General features: G+C 42.5%; 1 protein-coding gene across 1 annotated transcript in view; it reads right to left on the minus strand.

Annotated features, from left to right (window-relative positions):
• CUBN (cubilin) overlaps positions 1-17,453 on the minus strand; it is a 227,622-nt gene that overhangs the window by 67,783 nt on the left and 142,386 nt on the right. Inside the window, exons 38-43 of the mRNA XM_015423746.1 lie at positions 12,318-12,526; positions 11,746-11,927; positions 5,538-5,730; positions 4,768-4,965; positions 3,620-3,766; positions 1,431-1,621 (exon numbers count right to left, since the gene is read on the minus strand). Of these exons, the coding sequence (XP_015279232.1) occupies positions 1,431-1,621; positions 3,620-3,766; positions 4,768-4,965; positions 5,538-5,730; positions 11,746-11,927; positions 12,318-12,526 (1,120 nt within the window). The remainder of the gene's footprint in view (positions 1-1,430; positions 1,622-3,619; positions 3,767-4,767; positions 4,966-5,537; positions 5,731-11,745; positions 11,928-12,317; positions 12,527-17,453) is intronic.

Genomic DNA, 17,453 nt, shown 5'->3' on the forward strand with positions numbered 1-17,453 from the left:
CTTCCTTCGTTCCTTCTCTCTACTCTTTGTCTCTCTCTTTCCTCCTTCTGCGGCCCAACTCTAGTAAGAAGGGGTTTATTTATTTATTTATTTACATGAGACTTATATACCGCTCATAACCCCTAATGGGTCTCAGAGCGGTTTACAGACTTTACTACTATACAGTAGTGATTGAACCTACCTAGGGCCACATTTCACAAGGGGAGGGACTTCCCTATCGACACCCTGTTGGCAGCGCTTCTTTTTCTTTTCCCGGCGGGCTCTGAATGTTGTTGTTATTCCTGGCCTCTTTCTGGCTGCCCGGCGACCTTCTCCTGGAGGCTTGGTGTTTTTGCGTGCAAATGTTCTTTCCGGCTGCAGCTTCTGGCTCACGTCCTTCCGGCTCCAGCCGTGCTGCGCCGTCCTGTCTGCTTCGCCTGCATCCCGCATCCTTACGTTCGCTCCGCCTTCCATCAGGTCTGGTCATCCGGAATTCAGCCGCCATTGTTGTTTCGCCACCGCTGTCTTCACCTCCGTTGCTGCTGCCAACACTCCTGGCACGAAACCAGGAGGTGGGTGCCCCCTGCCACCTAGGGCAGGTACCCATTTATCTACTCGTTTATTTATTTATCTTTCGAACCGCTGGGTTGGCGGGAGCTGGGACGAGGGCCGGGAGCTCACTCCGGCCGCGGTGGGGAATCGAACAGCCTTTAAGGCTGTTCGCTACAGATGTTACAGGCAGGCGTTGTATTACCTGCGCCACCGCTCCCTTCTTTCTTCACTTCCCCCCCTCCCCCGGCTAGGGAAGGGGAGGATTTTGAAGATGCCTCCCCCCCTTTTGCTTCCCCTTCTGACATCACCTTCGGTGATGTCATGGGGCATTGCATATGCTAATGAGCTATTATGCTAATGGACTAGTAGCTATATGCTAATGAGCTCCTGCAGCTCTTTTTCTATGAAAAGACCCCTGGCTAAACCAATCAGTTGTTCCATATCCGGTTCTAACTGTCGCTTCTTGACCCTTATACAGGTTTCTCAGGAGATATGCGAGGTGGTCTGGATCTCCCATCTCTTTAAGGGCTTGTCACAGTTTGTTGTGATCCACACAATCAAAGGCTTTAGCGTAGTCAGTGAAGCAGAAGTGGATCTTTGTTCCCCATAAAGAGACAATTTCACTTATCTACTATATATGAAGCAGCCTTCACACTGTCTATAAGACTATTCTGGCTTTCATAAGCATGTGTTCAGTACTAATATGCAGCATGAAGCGTTGTGTATTTACTCTTAACTGGCAAATCTGTAACAGCATATTGTATAAGGACACTAAAATAAGAAAAAAAGAACTACAAATGTTTGCCCACCCTCCATGGCCTTCACACTGTCTGCAATCCCTCCCTCAACCCCTCCCTCAAAAGCAGACTAAATGCCTTGTCTAACCACTGTTGCCTTACCTCAACATAATCTCCATGGCTGCAGGAAGAATCTTCATTAAGCACCTGGAATGGATCTTCAAAATGAACACCAATGATGTAACCAGGAGTAACCAAAACATGCCAGGAACAATTAAGATTAGGAGGATAGGTTTGGCCATAGTTTGGTGAAGTGATCACACCTCTGTTTGCATGCAAGTAACCACCACAACCTAAATAAAAGGGAAGAGAGTACAATTTAATGTTATTCAATCCACATTCCATTCAAATCTATAAAACCAAATATTATTAATTTAAAGCTTCAGTTATACAATTTGATCTAGAATTTTTCCTACCAAACCAGGGCTAAACCTGAGTAACGTTATGTAGGATTGCACTGTGAGTTTTTTAGCACAGCTCCAGAACAAATGTACTTAAGGCTGCTCACAACAATATTAAGACAAAATAAAATAATAAAACCAACCAATAATAATAACATAGCCAACCAACAATAACCACACCAAACAAGACAGACTAGCACAATAATTTAAAATAATCCAGACCATCCTAAATTAAACAAAATAAAAACTGCAGAGTAGAAAGTTAACCAAACCAAGACATAATTAAAAAAAACTGTAAAATCAGTCAATAAGAATCCATAATAATTTGTGGACATAAAAGAGAGGATAAAATAAACTATGCAGATTTTACAAGAACAAAAGTCACCATGCTCTGAGAATCACTAGTTTTCCCCTCAATTCTGACTCTATCAGATTTCCTTTCATTTTCATGAGGTGAAATGGTCTCATAACATCTCCACGTGGTAACAATGCAAACTACCATCTCCTGAACATTACTAATTTTCTAGCTAAAAACCTTCTTGTGGGAAAAACATTTTGCAGTTTTGCTATGTAAAACTAGATTCTTTAAAAGGATAATGGGATTTGACCCCAAGATATGCTGACTGACTCTTTGAAATATCAAATAAATGTGCAATATAGGATACTTGGAGCACCAACAGAGGTATATTTCATATGGCTTTTCCCTTGTATTAATTTACTGGCTACTCACAGCCAAATTGTTCCCCATAATTTGTTATTGATATGATAGTCCTACAGCAAGCATGGTACAATTTCTTCAACAGATAAATTCTCAAAATGTAGGAAGGTCTAGGAACCTGCTCTAGTATGAATTTAAAAATGATACAGATTGATTATCCATTATTTCTCCAGAATAAACACTTTTTTTTGTTTCAGAATACAACTTAAGCCTGTTTGCTCTATTAATCATATAACCCAGTTTTTTAAAAAAAATATTCTCTTTCCAATTTTTTAATTGCACAAATAAAATTGTGCCTTTGTTTATGCAGTGCACTATCCAATTAACTTAAAAAGCCACAGCATTGCAAAGGAATTTTGCAACCTGGCTGTAAGAGAAATGTTGTGTTTATTATGTACTTCTGGACAAATATCAAAAAGTTTCAGCAACTATCTTTTTGGTAATTCTGCATCTCCTTCAAATTTACATTTAAGACACTGAATAAATTTAAATACATTTTTTGGGGGCGAAAACCCTGCATTGGTAGATTCTTAGAGTAATATTTACATTTAAGACACTGAATAAATTTTTTTGGGGGGGAAACCCTGCATTGGTAGATTCTTAGAGTAAATATGTTAAGAGGATACAAGCTGATATGGGCAGGCAAAAGTACTAAAATAAAATGAAATTGGGGAGCCCTACGAGGAAAGGCTAAGGGCCTTGGGAATGTTTAGTTTGGAGAAGAGGAAATTGAGGGGGGACATGATTGCTCTCTTTAAATATTTGAAAGGCTGTCATTTGGAGGAGGGCAAGGAGCTGTTCTAGTTGGCAACAGAGGACCCGAAACAAAGGGTTTAAATTACATGCAGAAAGGCATCGGCTGGATATTAGGAAACACTTTTTCATGGTCAGAGTGATTCAAAGGTGGAATCAGCAGCCTAGAGAGGTGGTTAGCTCCCCTTCACTGACAGCAAGAAGAGACTGGACGAATACTTGTCAGAGATGCTTTAGGTTGGTCCTGCATTGGGCAGGGGGTTGGACTAGATGGTCTGTATGGCCCCTTCCAACTCTATGATTCTATGAAAATCCTTTTTAAAAGTCTGAAACAGAGAAGAGTCAGACTCGACTGCGTGACTGAACAACAACAACAACAAAAACAGAGAACAAAGATATACTGCAAAAATGCAACTCACTTTTGTGGAAAGAAGCATTAAACCCAGCACCAATGACACTTTCATCTGAAGTGAACTGAATGAACAGAGAGTCCCCATTTGATCTTATTGGTCCAGGAATTTCACGGCCACATACAGTGGACAGAACAGGTGCTAGGCTGTTGTCTCCTAGGAAAAGAAACAGGACAGTGTGGCACTGAAATGTACCCAAAGTGAAGGCTCCTATACCAGCTGCTTGCAATATTTCCCACCCACCCCCTTTTAAGAAGCCAAACTTTATAAATTATACCGCAAAGTTCTCCAGTCATTGACATTGGTAGCCAGATCTAGTCAGATAGTTATTCCATATATCCCCACCCTTTAAATACTAATAGAGAAGCCTTCAGTGTGCATGGAAATATCTCGAAAGGCTTGCTTCACTATCTAAGATCACAATATTATTATATACCTTGAAAGGAGTGTTCTTTGTCATAATGAATTACACAGATCTTTTATGATTTCTTTTATTACAGATACTTTTGTACTTTGGGAAATTTGTGCTTGCTGGTTGCAGGAAGCCAGTCACATAAGCTGCACAGCCTATGCCAGCTGCACAAGAGTCTTGACAAATGAGGACTGCCGTGTGTGGGAGGGGAAGGCAGTGTGTTTTGGACACCAGGAATTAGTAGCAATTCAACTGTAAAGTACATTTGATTTCTAGAAAGTAGAACAGCCCTCCCCCCAAAAGGGAGGAGCCATGGCTCAACAACAGAGCATCTACCTTGCATTCAGAAGGTCCAGGTCCAATCCCTGGCATCCCTAGTAAAAAAGGATCAGATCTCAGGAGATACACAAGGCCTCCATCTGAGACCCTAGATAGTCACTGCTGACTAAGGACTTTGGGACAACAATGGACTCAGTATAAGGCAGCTTCATGTGTTCACGTGGGTTGTCTGAGGTCTCATCCTTTAGTGCAGCAGGCACACATAGAATCTACTGGAAACACTTGTGACTAGTGTGGGAGTAATGTGTGGGAGTCTCATGTCACTAAGAGTCAAAGGCAAGGCAGGACAAGCCAAGCACCAGATACTATATTTCATTTTAAATTGTGATAATAATTATGGGGGATTTAAAAAAACCAGGTCTTCTGTTTGTGTCTCATATCACGGGAAAGTGCTGCCATTTCTCACCATCTCTGAAGACAAGTTTATCATAGTTGCATGAGCCATGAGTCTCAATGTCTAGAGCCAGGATGTTGAACTCCACTGTGGAGTTTCGTGATCGGATAACCCAGATGCAGTTTGCCAGATTACTGTAGTCTGAGGGCCAGCCTGGCGAGAACAGGAACAATGGAGCATTGCTGGCTGTTGCTACACCTCCACAGGCACCTGTGACAAAATAATTTAAACAGAAGTTAAATTGATGGGGTGATAGTATTATAGCCTTTCATTAACTGATAAGACAACACTTGAATTGTTGGCAGGAGAGCACATGGAGATACATTCAGTAATTCTCTCCCAAACAGTGTTTATTACTTGCTTGACATTTTAGGTGATATTAATATCTAGTGTACATCAGCTGAAATTTTATCTCCATTCATTTATGTTCTTAGAGTATGTCATCTGTACAAGGCCCAAGCATAATTCCCCTGTGCTGGATACAAACTTGTAGTATGTGCCCTTACACAATCTTATATGCACACAATCTCATGAGCCATTTTATAAAACTATCCTGGACATTTGCTTTATCTCTGGCTCCACAGCCTAAAGGAAAACAATTCCAAATTGACATATATTCTGTATTGTGAACTAGAGTGACCCTACTTCACATGCTTTAGGGGCACCCTTCTGAAAGGTTTGTTGTCATTAGATTATACTGGTCCATTTTGCAGACCAGAAAATCATAAACCAACAATCTACATGTTTTCATTGTGTGTTACCTACATGACCAGGAGACATACCTGTAGGAACGGTCTGTCCAATGTCTGTAGGTGCTTCCACTGCATACCAGTCCAAAAGGAAACCTTTTCCATTTACAGAAAAATCAGAGATGAACTGAAGAGTAACTGAGCTTCCAGAGGAAGTGAATGAAGAAAGGGTTGCACCACAGTATATTCCAATGAGACGAGAGTGTATGTTGGGACCATCATAGACCTGTTATTAGTGAGATAATATATTAGTAAGGATATCATGTCCATGCTGTTTTCTGTAAATGCTGAATGAAAAGTACATTACTTGTTGAGTATTTCAACTTCAGAGCTAGTATTCAGACTTAAGAATTCACTACTTTGAAGGCAGGGTTGCCAACTCCAGAATGGGAAATTCCGGGAAATGTGTGGGTGGAGCCTGGGAAGAGCCAGTAGGGTGTAATGCCATTGACCCCCATCCTCCAAAGCAGCCATTTACTCCAGGGGAACTGGTCTCTGTAGTCTGGAGATCATTTGTCATTCCAAGAGGTCTCCAAGCCCCACTAGGAGGTTGGCAACCCCATGGTAACAGTGGGACAGAAGGGTCTCAATGCTTCACTTGAAATGGCTTCACTGTGGACGGCTTTTACAAGGAGAAAATAACTCCTATCTAACTTAAAGAGAAAAAAATGAGCATCCTTAGAGAGAACATATCTTTATTACTATAGCACATAAAAGGAGGTTTAAAAAAATGCCTGAACAACAAAACACCATGAGATTTCTTTTCTCTTTCCAATGATTCCAGAATTGCACTAAAACATGGAATGTAAAACAAGCAGGTATCTCCTTAGAGTTCAACCTTCATAGGCTCTTGTAGTAGGCTCTTGTAATGTTTACACCCAATTATGACTGTTTCTGCCCAACTCACTCTCTGGTCACCAAGGAAGAAAGACTACAATTTTAAACATCAATTTTGCTATAGGCTCTTGTAATGTTTACATCCAATTATGATTGTTTCTGCCCAACTCATTCTCTGGTCACTAAGGAAGGAAGACTACAATTTTAAACATCAATTTTGCTGTTATAACTTCCACTGAATTTTATGGGGTTTTCTTCTGAGCAAACATGGATTGGCTTGTACTGCAATGTTCTACTTATTATACAAAAGTCAATGTGATGGTTCAGTACTAGATTATAACTGGAGAACTGGGTTCAAATCCTCATTCTGGTGGTGGCCTCCTTGGGCCAGTGACCATCTCTCAACTTTAACCTTCCTTACAGGATTGTTATGAGGATAACACAGAGGGAGGGAAACTTTGCTCCCTTCCCTGAGCTCCTTGAAAACAGGGAAGATAAAGTAGTAGTAGTAGTAGTAGTAGTAGTAGTAGTAGTAGTAGTAGTAGCAGCAGCAGCAGCAGCAGCAGCAATAGTACTAGCACTACCAACATAATCATAACATTTCTTGGCTATGTGGTTCAATTATAAGCAGATCTCTGATCTGTGCAACAGCCTAGCTCTTAAAGTTATGAAAAAAAGTTTCTAGGGATGGACATGAACCGGCTCATGAACTAAAGTTCGTGATTAAATTTGGCTGGTCCATGAAGTGAAGTTCATGGCAGGTCAAAACTTTCCATGAATTTTCAAGCTGTTTGTGGAGGTTCCTGCTGGTTCATGAAAGGATATATTTCCAGACAGACTGTCTCCAATCAATCTGTTAACCAAACTTCAAAGCAATAGGTCAATGACCGTGAATAAAACTTATATATAAGCAATGGGGAGGGGGGACTTGGAGGGCATGTAGAGGAGCATCTGGGGGAGGTCCCCTGTGACTTTGATGTCTCTAGGTTGCACAGGATCAATTCTCTACACTCCTGAACCTCAATGACAGGTGGTCATTTTGACAGGTGCAAGCTAGAGACGCCAAACTCGCAGTGGACCTCTGGCTGACTCTTCTCTACCTGCCTTCCAAGTTTGATGAGGATTGGATTTATGGGGTGTGAAGGTGCCCCCAGGAAAGTGTATAGAACAGGAGTATATAGAACAGACCCTGATCAAGTTAGAGATATCAAACTCACAGGAGACCTCCCTCTGATGCTCCTCTAAATGCCCCCAAATTATGTGCAGATTGGATTTAGGAGGTCTGAGTTATGCCCCCCCCCAAAGAAGATGCCCCCCAGGAAAGTGCTTTTGGGGGAAAAGGTGCTTCCAGGAAAGTGCTTTCCAGGGAAATGACAGATGGTCATTTCCCCAGAATGCACATTCCTGAGGGCACCTTCTTTGGAGAGTTGTCACTTGGACCCCATAAATCCAATCCTCACCAAACTAGGAGAACAAGAAGAGGAGAGTCAGCCAGAGATCCCCTGGTTCTAGTGAAACACAAACCTCACCAACTGAACCAGTTTGGCCCCTAAAAGTTTGTGACAGTTCATGCTTTGTGAACTGGGTATGCCATGAACCATGAACGGAACTGCATTTTTCTGGTTTGTGCTCATCCCTAATAGTCAGACATTTCATTAGTGATCATTCAGCCTCAGTTCTTCATATTTTAAAAGTGTAATATGTTTTAATTGATTTCAAAACTCACAATGTGAACCAAAACTAAACTCAAGACATGGACAACAACAAAACTGGGAAGTTTTGTAGGATGAGAGATCTTGTGTTTCAGAGAACTGTCCTAGGTCTTTTCAAATTGCTATATGGCAATTTGGACTGATGGTTGTGAACCAGAATTTGGTGGTCTGAAGTCTTGCTTATGGAAAAATATTAAATTATGTATCAAGAAGAAAATGTAAACATAGTTTGTGCTAGCATTGGTACATTTTTTGCCAACAAGGATTTATATATGTGTGTGTGTGTGTGTTTAATCTCTCCACTACTATGCTGTTCCCAAGCACAGCTTTTCCTTTCTCCTATACAAGTAAATGGTTGACACTCACTTCTCTAGGGAAAAGTAAAAAGATGTGCTGGGGAGAATGTTGCAATGAGCAAATCTATGTACTAAGCCCCATAGAGGGTGACATGACCTCCACAGGGACACAGTGTATTTTACTGAACGGATTACACAAATGCACTATGTACCTTCTCACCCAAGAGTTCTCTGAGATGTACAAACCCTGCCCATGCACACATCTCACCATCATAATGATGGACATCTTACATATTCAAGTGCTGTCAAGTGGCAATTGCCTTGTGGCGACCCCAGCAAGGGGTTTTCAAGGCAAGTGAGAAGCAGAGGTGTTTTGCCATTGCCTTCCTCTGCAGAAGAGTGAGATCTGAGTCAAGTGGCATCTTAGAGACCAACAAGATTTTTGAGGTATGAGCTTTTAAGAGTAAAAGCTCCCTTTTTCAGATCTGACAAAGGGTGCTTTGACACACAAAAGCTTACACCCACAAAAACTTGTTAGTCTCTAAGGCACTAGTGGACCCAAATCTAGCTGTTCTACTGCAGACCAACTTGGCTTACCTCTGAAACGATCTTCCTCTTCCGAGTCTTCCTTGGTGGTCTCCCTTCCAAGTACCAACCCGGCTTAGCTTCCAAAATCTGACAAGACTGGACTATAACCACGCTGTCTTCCCTTCCATGGCCATCTTGCCAGTTACATATAAAACCCCAAATGGCCAGTGGTCAGGGCCAGCCTTATTATAGGTGACTCCAGCCAGCTGCTCAGGGAAATTCTTTGTAAGATAAGAATAGATATGAACAATTTTCTGTATGCAGTGCTGTTCTCTCTCATTTATTTATGTTGTGCTGGAGTGAGAGAAGGAAGGGTAAAAGAAGAACAGGGACCGTGAAGCTTTTTTGAGGCAAGAAATCAAAATGACATAGGTAGGAAACCTCAGGAGCTACGGTGGCTCAAGTGGTTAAGACGCTGAACTGCAGGCTATGGAAGGTCGGTAGTTCAGCAGTTCGAGACCCAAGTGTGCCACATGACGGAGTGAGCTCCCGTCTCTAGTTCTAGCTCCTGCCAACCTAGCAGTTTGAAAGCAAGAAATAGCAAGTAGATAAATAGGTACCACTTCAGTGGGAAGGTAACAGCGTTCCGTGTGCCTTGGTGTTTAGTCATGCTGGCCACATGACCACGGAAATGTCTTCGGACAGCGCTGGCTCTTCGGCTTTAAAACGGAGATGAGCACCGCAACCCTAGAGTCAGATTCGACTGGTTTTCGAGCAAGGGAACCTTTACCATTACCTTTAGGTGACCTCAGCTACAGATTTTGTACAAGAAATCCATGGGAGAAAGGATGAAAAAGAATGGTGGAGTAATGAGTCAGAGGTATAGAAGAGGTAGGGAGAACCCCATGAGTGAACCTCAAGGCTTAGGAACCAGTAAATAAAAACAACTGAAATCAGGCAAGACACTATGTTAATATTTTGCCCTTTAACACCACAGTGCTTTAAGCAAACCTGTTACCATTAGTGATGCAGTAAAAAAGAAATTAAGATAGAATTGCACTAGGTAAAGGTAAAGGTTTACCTTGCTTGAAAGCCAGTCAAATATGAAAATATGAAACAGCTTATGAGAAAGAACACTGTATTGCTTTTCTCACAGTTTTTATTTGCAGCATATGCTTTAAATTAACAGCTAATATAGCAGCACTATGATTTTAAAACTCCAGAGAGAAGGAAATATGACACAAATTCCCTTTATGTGCCTTGAACTTTGGGTAGGAAAAGCAGACTTATTTATTAATTTATCGGGTACACAATCATTCTCCCTTTCTCTACTTTATCATCACCACAATGCTGTGGGGTAGGTGAGGCTGAGACTGTGTGACTGGCATAAGGCCACTCAGCAAGCTTCCATGGCAGAGTGGGGATTTGAACCTGGGTCTCCCAGCTCCCAGTCTGACTATCCATCAGAGCTAACCTCCTTCCTCAAATAACGCAACATCTGCAATAAAACCCATAACACACAAGGAGGACAAATAGGGGACATGATTCAGGGAAGCACCTCTGGGGAATAGTATCTGTTTGAGTTTGGAAGCAGTGTAGAACCCCACGAGATCCTGCCTTGTTTATAGATTTTATAAAATACATAAATACTCTTATCTTACAGCTCCAGGCAGTACAATGGCTTGGATCCAGAGCAGAGTTGGCATGGGCACAAGGATTTCCACCTGTGGAGCACAATTTTCTGGCCTCTCTTCTCCTGCTGCAGCTCCACATGCCTGCTGAAAATCTATTCCTTCTCACTCCTGACAGACTGTTGACTTCAAATGTTTAAACCATGTTTTGAGGTCTTGTGTTTTCCCGGGAATGCCAGAGCAATGGACTCAGCAAATACCATCTTACCGCTGCCTAACTGTGAAGTACAGGAATGGGAAAATCTATATGTGGGGGGGGGGATCCTGGCTAGATGTGGAAGGACAGAAAGGCAGGAGGCACAGAGATATAAGAGACGTCTGGGCAGACTCCCAATTCAACCTATAGGGAAATTTCCCTGGAGGGCTACTGCCCTGGGGGACCACTGGAAGGCAGGTACAAGCAGAGCCAAGCACCAGAAACTCAACAGTGCCTCAGGAAGCACTTGGGTCCTTCAGGTATAAGAGTGATCAGCATCGGCTCACCAGTTGACTTTTCCTAGAGGATTGCCAGTTTGAGGGAGGAGGAAAGGCCAATGACCACTTTTGGCACTACTGTGCTGAGTGGCCCGGCTTCGTTAGTTTGTAGCATCACAGAGACCACTCTGCTTGGCTTTCTTCGGGATCATTTTAACATCCCAGGCCACCTCTGATAGAAGAAATGATAATGGCATATAAGAAAGACACAATGAAAATGAACAGTCAGAAACAGGAAGAGACTGTGGACAGAAAGGATACAGGATAGGCAGGGAAATACTGGTAGATGTAGAAGACTGCAGAAGAGTTCTATGGGTGGTGCAGAACCAAACAGCTGCCCAGGATGGTAGTTACAGAAGTAATCATAAGGGTTCATATGGGTTAGCAGAATGATAAGCCTTTTCCTACTATGTGAAAGCAACTTTTAAAATGACTACTATAAAGTTTCACCCTATATTCATATGATATTATGCTCCTCTGTTTATTGTTAACAAGAATTTTAAAACAAAGTCAATATCAGATAGCATCTGCACTAAAGTCTCCATGAGGATGAGTTGCTTCGAAAGTCAATATCAAATAGCATCTGTACTAAAGTCTCCATGAGGATGAGTTGCTTCTTGGATGGACTAACAACTTGGTTTTGTTACTTTTGTTTTTTTAACCACGGCCTACTTCACAAAGGGATTTGCAACTTCAAGTTCACCTTCAGCTTGTCGTAGCCACAGCTGCTATACTCCTCGATATCCATCTGTTGGAGCTGGCCATGGATCAACTGAGTTGCATTCACAGATATCGTCCACTGATAGTTGGAATTGTGAGGGTAGTTTCTAGGCCAGAGAGGGGAGGCAATTTGTCCACTACTTCCCACAATGTTATTTCCAAACACTGAAATATGAGATGAAAATAAAACACTCTTCAAATCAATTTGTTGTATTAATAGCAACTTAGAAAACACATTCAAAGTGCCAAAAAAGTGGTTTCTTCCTGTCCGTGCATGCTCATACAAATGACCATGTATTGAGAAAAAAATCCTTCCAGTAGCAAATACTATGTGTGCATTTAGCTAATCACCCAGTGGATATCTCTGTATATTACAGATGCAATTAAACTAAAAATATCTATTATTAAATTATTGTGGTGAGAGGAGCCCTTTTCCGGGCCTCTAAAAGCACAGCTGTTTTTGTTATTACAATTTTTTCTATGTATCTCCCCTACCAACCTCCCCTAATTTGAAAACTGATAATTTTTGGTTTAAGTACAATGGTATTTACTTACAGTGAGCAAATGTGGCCTGGAAGCCCAATCCAGTTCCTGAGCCATCTGAGATGAATTTAACCCATAAAGACTGTGAAGTGATGATAGCTGTATGATTCATCAGTAAGGAGTTTCCACAATATCGCCCCATCAGCTCACCGCCAAGAATGCCTTCCCAAATTTCTAGGTAGTCTTTGGCACAGTTTTCACTTTCTTCCAACTGAAATTCCCTGTTTTAAAGAACAATACGAGTGCACTTATACCACAAATGGAAGTGGATGTACTGGATCATTGATCATTAATCCATCAGTATTACCCTACTTTTCCATTTACAAGAAGATGAAGAAGATGAAGAATATGAAGAGGAGGAGGAGGATGATATTGGATTTATACCCCACCCTTCACTACCCAAGGGAGTCTCAGAGCGGCTTACGAACTCCTTTCCCTTCCCCTCGCCACAACAGACACCCTGCGAGGTAGGTGGGGCTGAGAGAGCTCTGACAGAAACTGCCCTTTTTCAAGAACAGCTGCACGAGAACTATGGCTTGCCCAAGGTCATCCAGCAGGTGCAAGTGGAGGAGTGGGGAATCAAACCCCGTTCTCCCAGATTAGAATCTGTGCACTTAACCACTACACCAAACTAAGTATAGTAATAATGATGTAAAAATTTAAAATATTCATAAATCTAATGATTTTTGCAGTGGAAAAACTTATTATCTTGCTACACTGCTGTACTTAGAACTCTTTGTACCACTATTTCACCTACTGCATCTTCATAGGGTATTCTGTTCTTTATATTCTACTAGGAAAAAGGCCCGTTGTGGAAATAAATACAACGACCTCTAGAAAGAGGCTTTGGGCGGGTGCCCCGGCCTTGGACACTCAGTGTCAATTTGCTGTGGTGACCTCAGCAGGGTATAATGACACTGAGTCCACCATTTTCTCCAGAGGAACTGATCTCTGCTACCTAAAGAACAGTCGTAATTTTGAGTGATCTCCAGCCCTCACCTGGAGATTGGCAACGATGGTTCCCCAGAAGGGAACAGTTGGTTTGGAGGGTGGAGTCTATGGCTTTGTACCTGTCCAAGGTCCCACGCCTCCTGAAACCTCACCCTCTCCAGGCTCCATCCCTCACATCTCCAGGAATTTCCCACCTGGAGTTGGCAACCCTATCTCCTTCCCAGCCAATCATCAACCTACCTTTATTTCCCCCTCACTCTCCACCATCGGACTAGTTCTGGACTCAGGATGAATCTACCCTCCTACCATTCTTGGGCATGTCCATTTAAATATCCTAGACTGCAAAACTGTATTTTGGAAAATGTTTTAAATATACAAGACTTGCCCTGTGCTACAGAGGGAAGGCCTGGAGAGCAACCCCCCAGCAACTCCAAGGTGGGCGGGCCAGGGGGTTCCTGGAGGGACCAGGGTGGCATTTAAATCCCTCCCCATGCCTTCCCCAGCCTGTCTAAGGGCCAGCTTGTCCGAGCTCCCCGCTTAACTGCCTTCCCTTCCCTTCAAGGGAGGGGCTTGCCCGGGCTCCCCGCAGGTGCAGGGCACCCAGGCAAGCCAAGGGAAGGCATAGGGTGTGGCCTAATATGCTAATGAGTTCCTGCTGGGCTTTTTCTACAAAAAAAGCCCTGTTCAGAACTATCACTTCATCAGACACCAGTGAGAGTTCACCCACATAAAGAAACAAACCAAAGACTCCTTGAAACTAGAGTATGGATTATTGCCATTAAATTCTGGTTACTTTTTAAAAGAGATGACAATAGCCTTATTGCTCATATGTTAATGGAGTCCCAGTCTTCTATGTGGCTTTGTCATACAGAAGAAAAAAATCAATTCAGGTCCCGGTCACACGGGCCGGATAACATGGGAGGGAGGTGTGGCTATTTAACACGCCAGAACGTGATCCCACGCGTCGGCAGCCTGCCATGTTCCTTCCCTCCGTGTCAAGGAGGGGCCGGAGGGAAAAGCGGTGCTCCGGTGTGATGACACCGAGGGAGTCCGGAGGTAGCCTGTGGCAAACTGGTTGCTAGTACCTAACTCCACATTTTCAGCGGTATGCCACGGGTTGGCCACGGGTGCGTTCCACTTACCAGATGTTGTGGTGTGATTGCGCCCAGAAACTCTGCCATTCACTTGTGGCTCTCCCATGGCAAATTAAGCCTCCGTTGGGCTTAAATTGGAGACCTAACTCTGCATACAGAAAAGTCAGCTTTTAGGCTGATTAGGCAAAGACTGGTTGACGCTGAGAGGCAGGTTCTTGAGAGCTTTGCAAAGAGTAGATGCTCACCCTTTAATTTGGGGGTTTTACCTTTTGGGCATAGGGCTGAATATCTAACCTGTTTAATTATTTCAGTGTGGTTCCGCAGGGCCTGCAAGACGGAGCTCTTCTGCCAGGCTTTCGAGTAGGAGCCGCCGCCGCTACTGTTCCATCAATGCACCGTCGCCGAAAACTGGCAGAGATACCACCAGGGTGCAATCGAGCCCTGGGAAGAAGACTGGCTATCTGCCGCTTTGGAACTTATGTCATTGGTCCGGATCCACCCTAACAGAACCCATCTTGGAACTGGGAACATCAGAGCACCAGCACTTTGTTGTACTATTGTTATGTTTTTATCTTGTTTTAATTGTTTTAATTATGGCTTTGGCCTCAATTGTTAGCCGCCCTGAGCCTTAGGGGAGGGCGGGATATAAATTGAATTATAATGAATAAATAAATAAATAATGAGCCCGGGTAAACACAGAGCATATATGTTAGCCAGGTTTAATGTGTTGCCATTAGCAGTATTATATGGAAGATTCCAAAAAAACCCATTTGACAGTAGACTGTGTTCCTGCTGTAAGCGGGAGATAGAACTCTTGAACATGTGTTTCTTTCATGTACTTTTTACTCGGATGCTAGACTAGATGGACCACTGGTTTGATCCAACAGGGCTCATCTTTGTTCTCACTATGACATGAGGATTATGAGGGGGGTACTTATTGTCTGGCTACAGTACAAAGGAAGGCACAAAGCAGCTGGAGTCATTAGGTGACTCACTCAAACTACCCTTCCCTTCTGTGGGAATTATTTCAGTGTGGTTGAGTTTATTGCAAATGCTGCCCTGCCCTGTGTTGTATCCTTGGGCAGATAGCACCTCATCCCCACATGGATGAAAAATCTTTAACACATTTTCCTAACTGCATGTATCCATTCATTGGCCTTTTTAATTTAAATAGATTATCTCAAGAAATGAGCATATTAAGTTATACTGAGTAATACTTTTTAATGTTGTTATATTAAACTTTGTTTTAAGAATAACAGTATGAGGTTCTGAATGTGGGGTATTTTCTCCACCCAACCACCCTCCAGACACATAACAAGCTTGGAAGTTCTTTTCATGGTGGCAAGCAAGAATTTCGTTTAAATTTATATTGCCTGGCTTTTTGCTTGAGAAACCATTTGTTAGTCAAATTCAAAAAATAAAAATGGGAAATTTCACTCTGTCTAGATCAAGATGGGTAGCCATGTTAGTCTGTCTGTAGCAGTAAAAAAGAGCAAGAGTCCAGTAGCACCTTAAAGACTAACAAAATATGTGGCAGGGTAGGAGCTTTCATGAGTCACTGCTCGCTTCTGTATCTGAATCTGTACCTGAAGAAGTGAGCAGTAACTCATGAAAGCTCCTACCCTGCCACATACCTTGTTAGTCTTTAAGGTGCTACTGGACTCTTGCTCTTTAGCCCAGTCTGTTTGTTACACTGACTGATATCTTATCTCCCTGCGAATTCAGAAGATGCTCTTCTTATTACCCGGTTATAAGAGGTACTCTGCATAAGATAAGAGCTGATTGTTTGGTGCAGTGGTTAGGAGCACGGGCTCTAATCTGGGAGAACCGGGTTTGATTCCACATGCAGCTGCTGGTGTGACCTTGGGTCAGTCACAAGTTCTCTCAGAGATGTTCTCTCATGAGCAGTCCTTGAAAGAGCTCTCTCAGACTCACCTATCTCACAGGGTGTCTGTTGTGGGGAGGGGAAGGGGAGGGGAAGGAGAATGTAAGCCACTCTGATACTCCATTGGGTAGTGGTGGGCAGGGTATAAATCCAATCTCTCCTCCTCCTAGGATGTGTCATTAGGTTCTAATACTGTGGGAGGCCTTGACTCCTTTGGATAAAACAATTAATGCTTTTAATTTTATGAGGGGGGGATCATTATTTTGGGGGGTACTGAATGTGCTTGTTTTTTTAAAAAAACTGCTTCCAGAAGAAAATGCTTTCTACTATTTTAAAAAGCTTTGCTATAAATATTGGTTTGAATTTTTGGTAGTGGACGTGTACATATTGCTTGGAAAATGCATGAATTCCAGAACAGATGTCATGTGCTCTAGCTTAATTTATAGATGAAAGGCTCTGTGACTCAGCTGTGGGAGTTGTGGGAAAACCATGACACTTTGCCCATTTCAAAGCACTTTTCCTGTACAAGTCCTAGTGCAGGAACAGAATGTAAGTTTAAAATGCAGGCAGCATGGCTGCAAAAAGTTAGAAGCCCTAGGTTCAAATGTACCTTTACCTCCTATTTAGTTTTCAGTCTCACCTGCTGGAGATTACTCCATTATTTACGCCAGAAAAGTTTCAATATTGTAGATATTGTTTTTTGTTGCTGTTTCTACATTAGTATTTATTTGTTTATTTATTTACTTTGATTTTTATCCCCCCCTTCCCACCAAGGAAGGCTCAGTAGTACAATAAAACACACAGTATTTAAAAGTTACTCTTTTTTGTTGTTTCTACATTTATTTATTTATTTACTTTGATATATTTTTTTAACACCCCCCCCCCTTTCTGCCAAGGCGGGCTCAGGGCAGCTTACAACATATTTGTAGTACAATAAAACACACAGTATTTAAAAAGATAAAACAGTTAAAACCATCATAATTTCAAAGTGCTAGTAGTACAGGTAATAAACGATGGCGGTGTTCTTCCGGCATCCAGATGGCATCAACCACCATTGCCCAGGTCCTTGCCAGTAAAAGAAGAAGAAGAAGAAGAAGAGATTGGATTTATACCCCGCCCTTCACTACCCAAAGGTGTCTCAGAGTGGCTTACAAACTCCTTTCCCTTCCCCTCCCCACAACAGACAGAAACTGCTCTTTTTCAAGGACAGCTGTGCCA

Source organism: Gekko japonicus, unplaced genomic scaffold (assembly GCF_001447785.1).
Source record: "Gekko japonicus isolate JY-2015 unplaced genomic scaffold, Gekko_japonicus_V1.1 scaffold94, whole genome shotgun sequence".
In the NCBI taxonomy this organism is placed as follows: Eukaryota; Metazoa; Chordata; class Lepidosauria; order Squamata; family Gekkonidae; genus Gekko; species Gekko japonicus.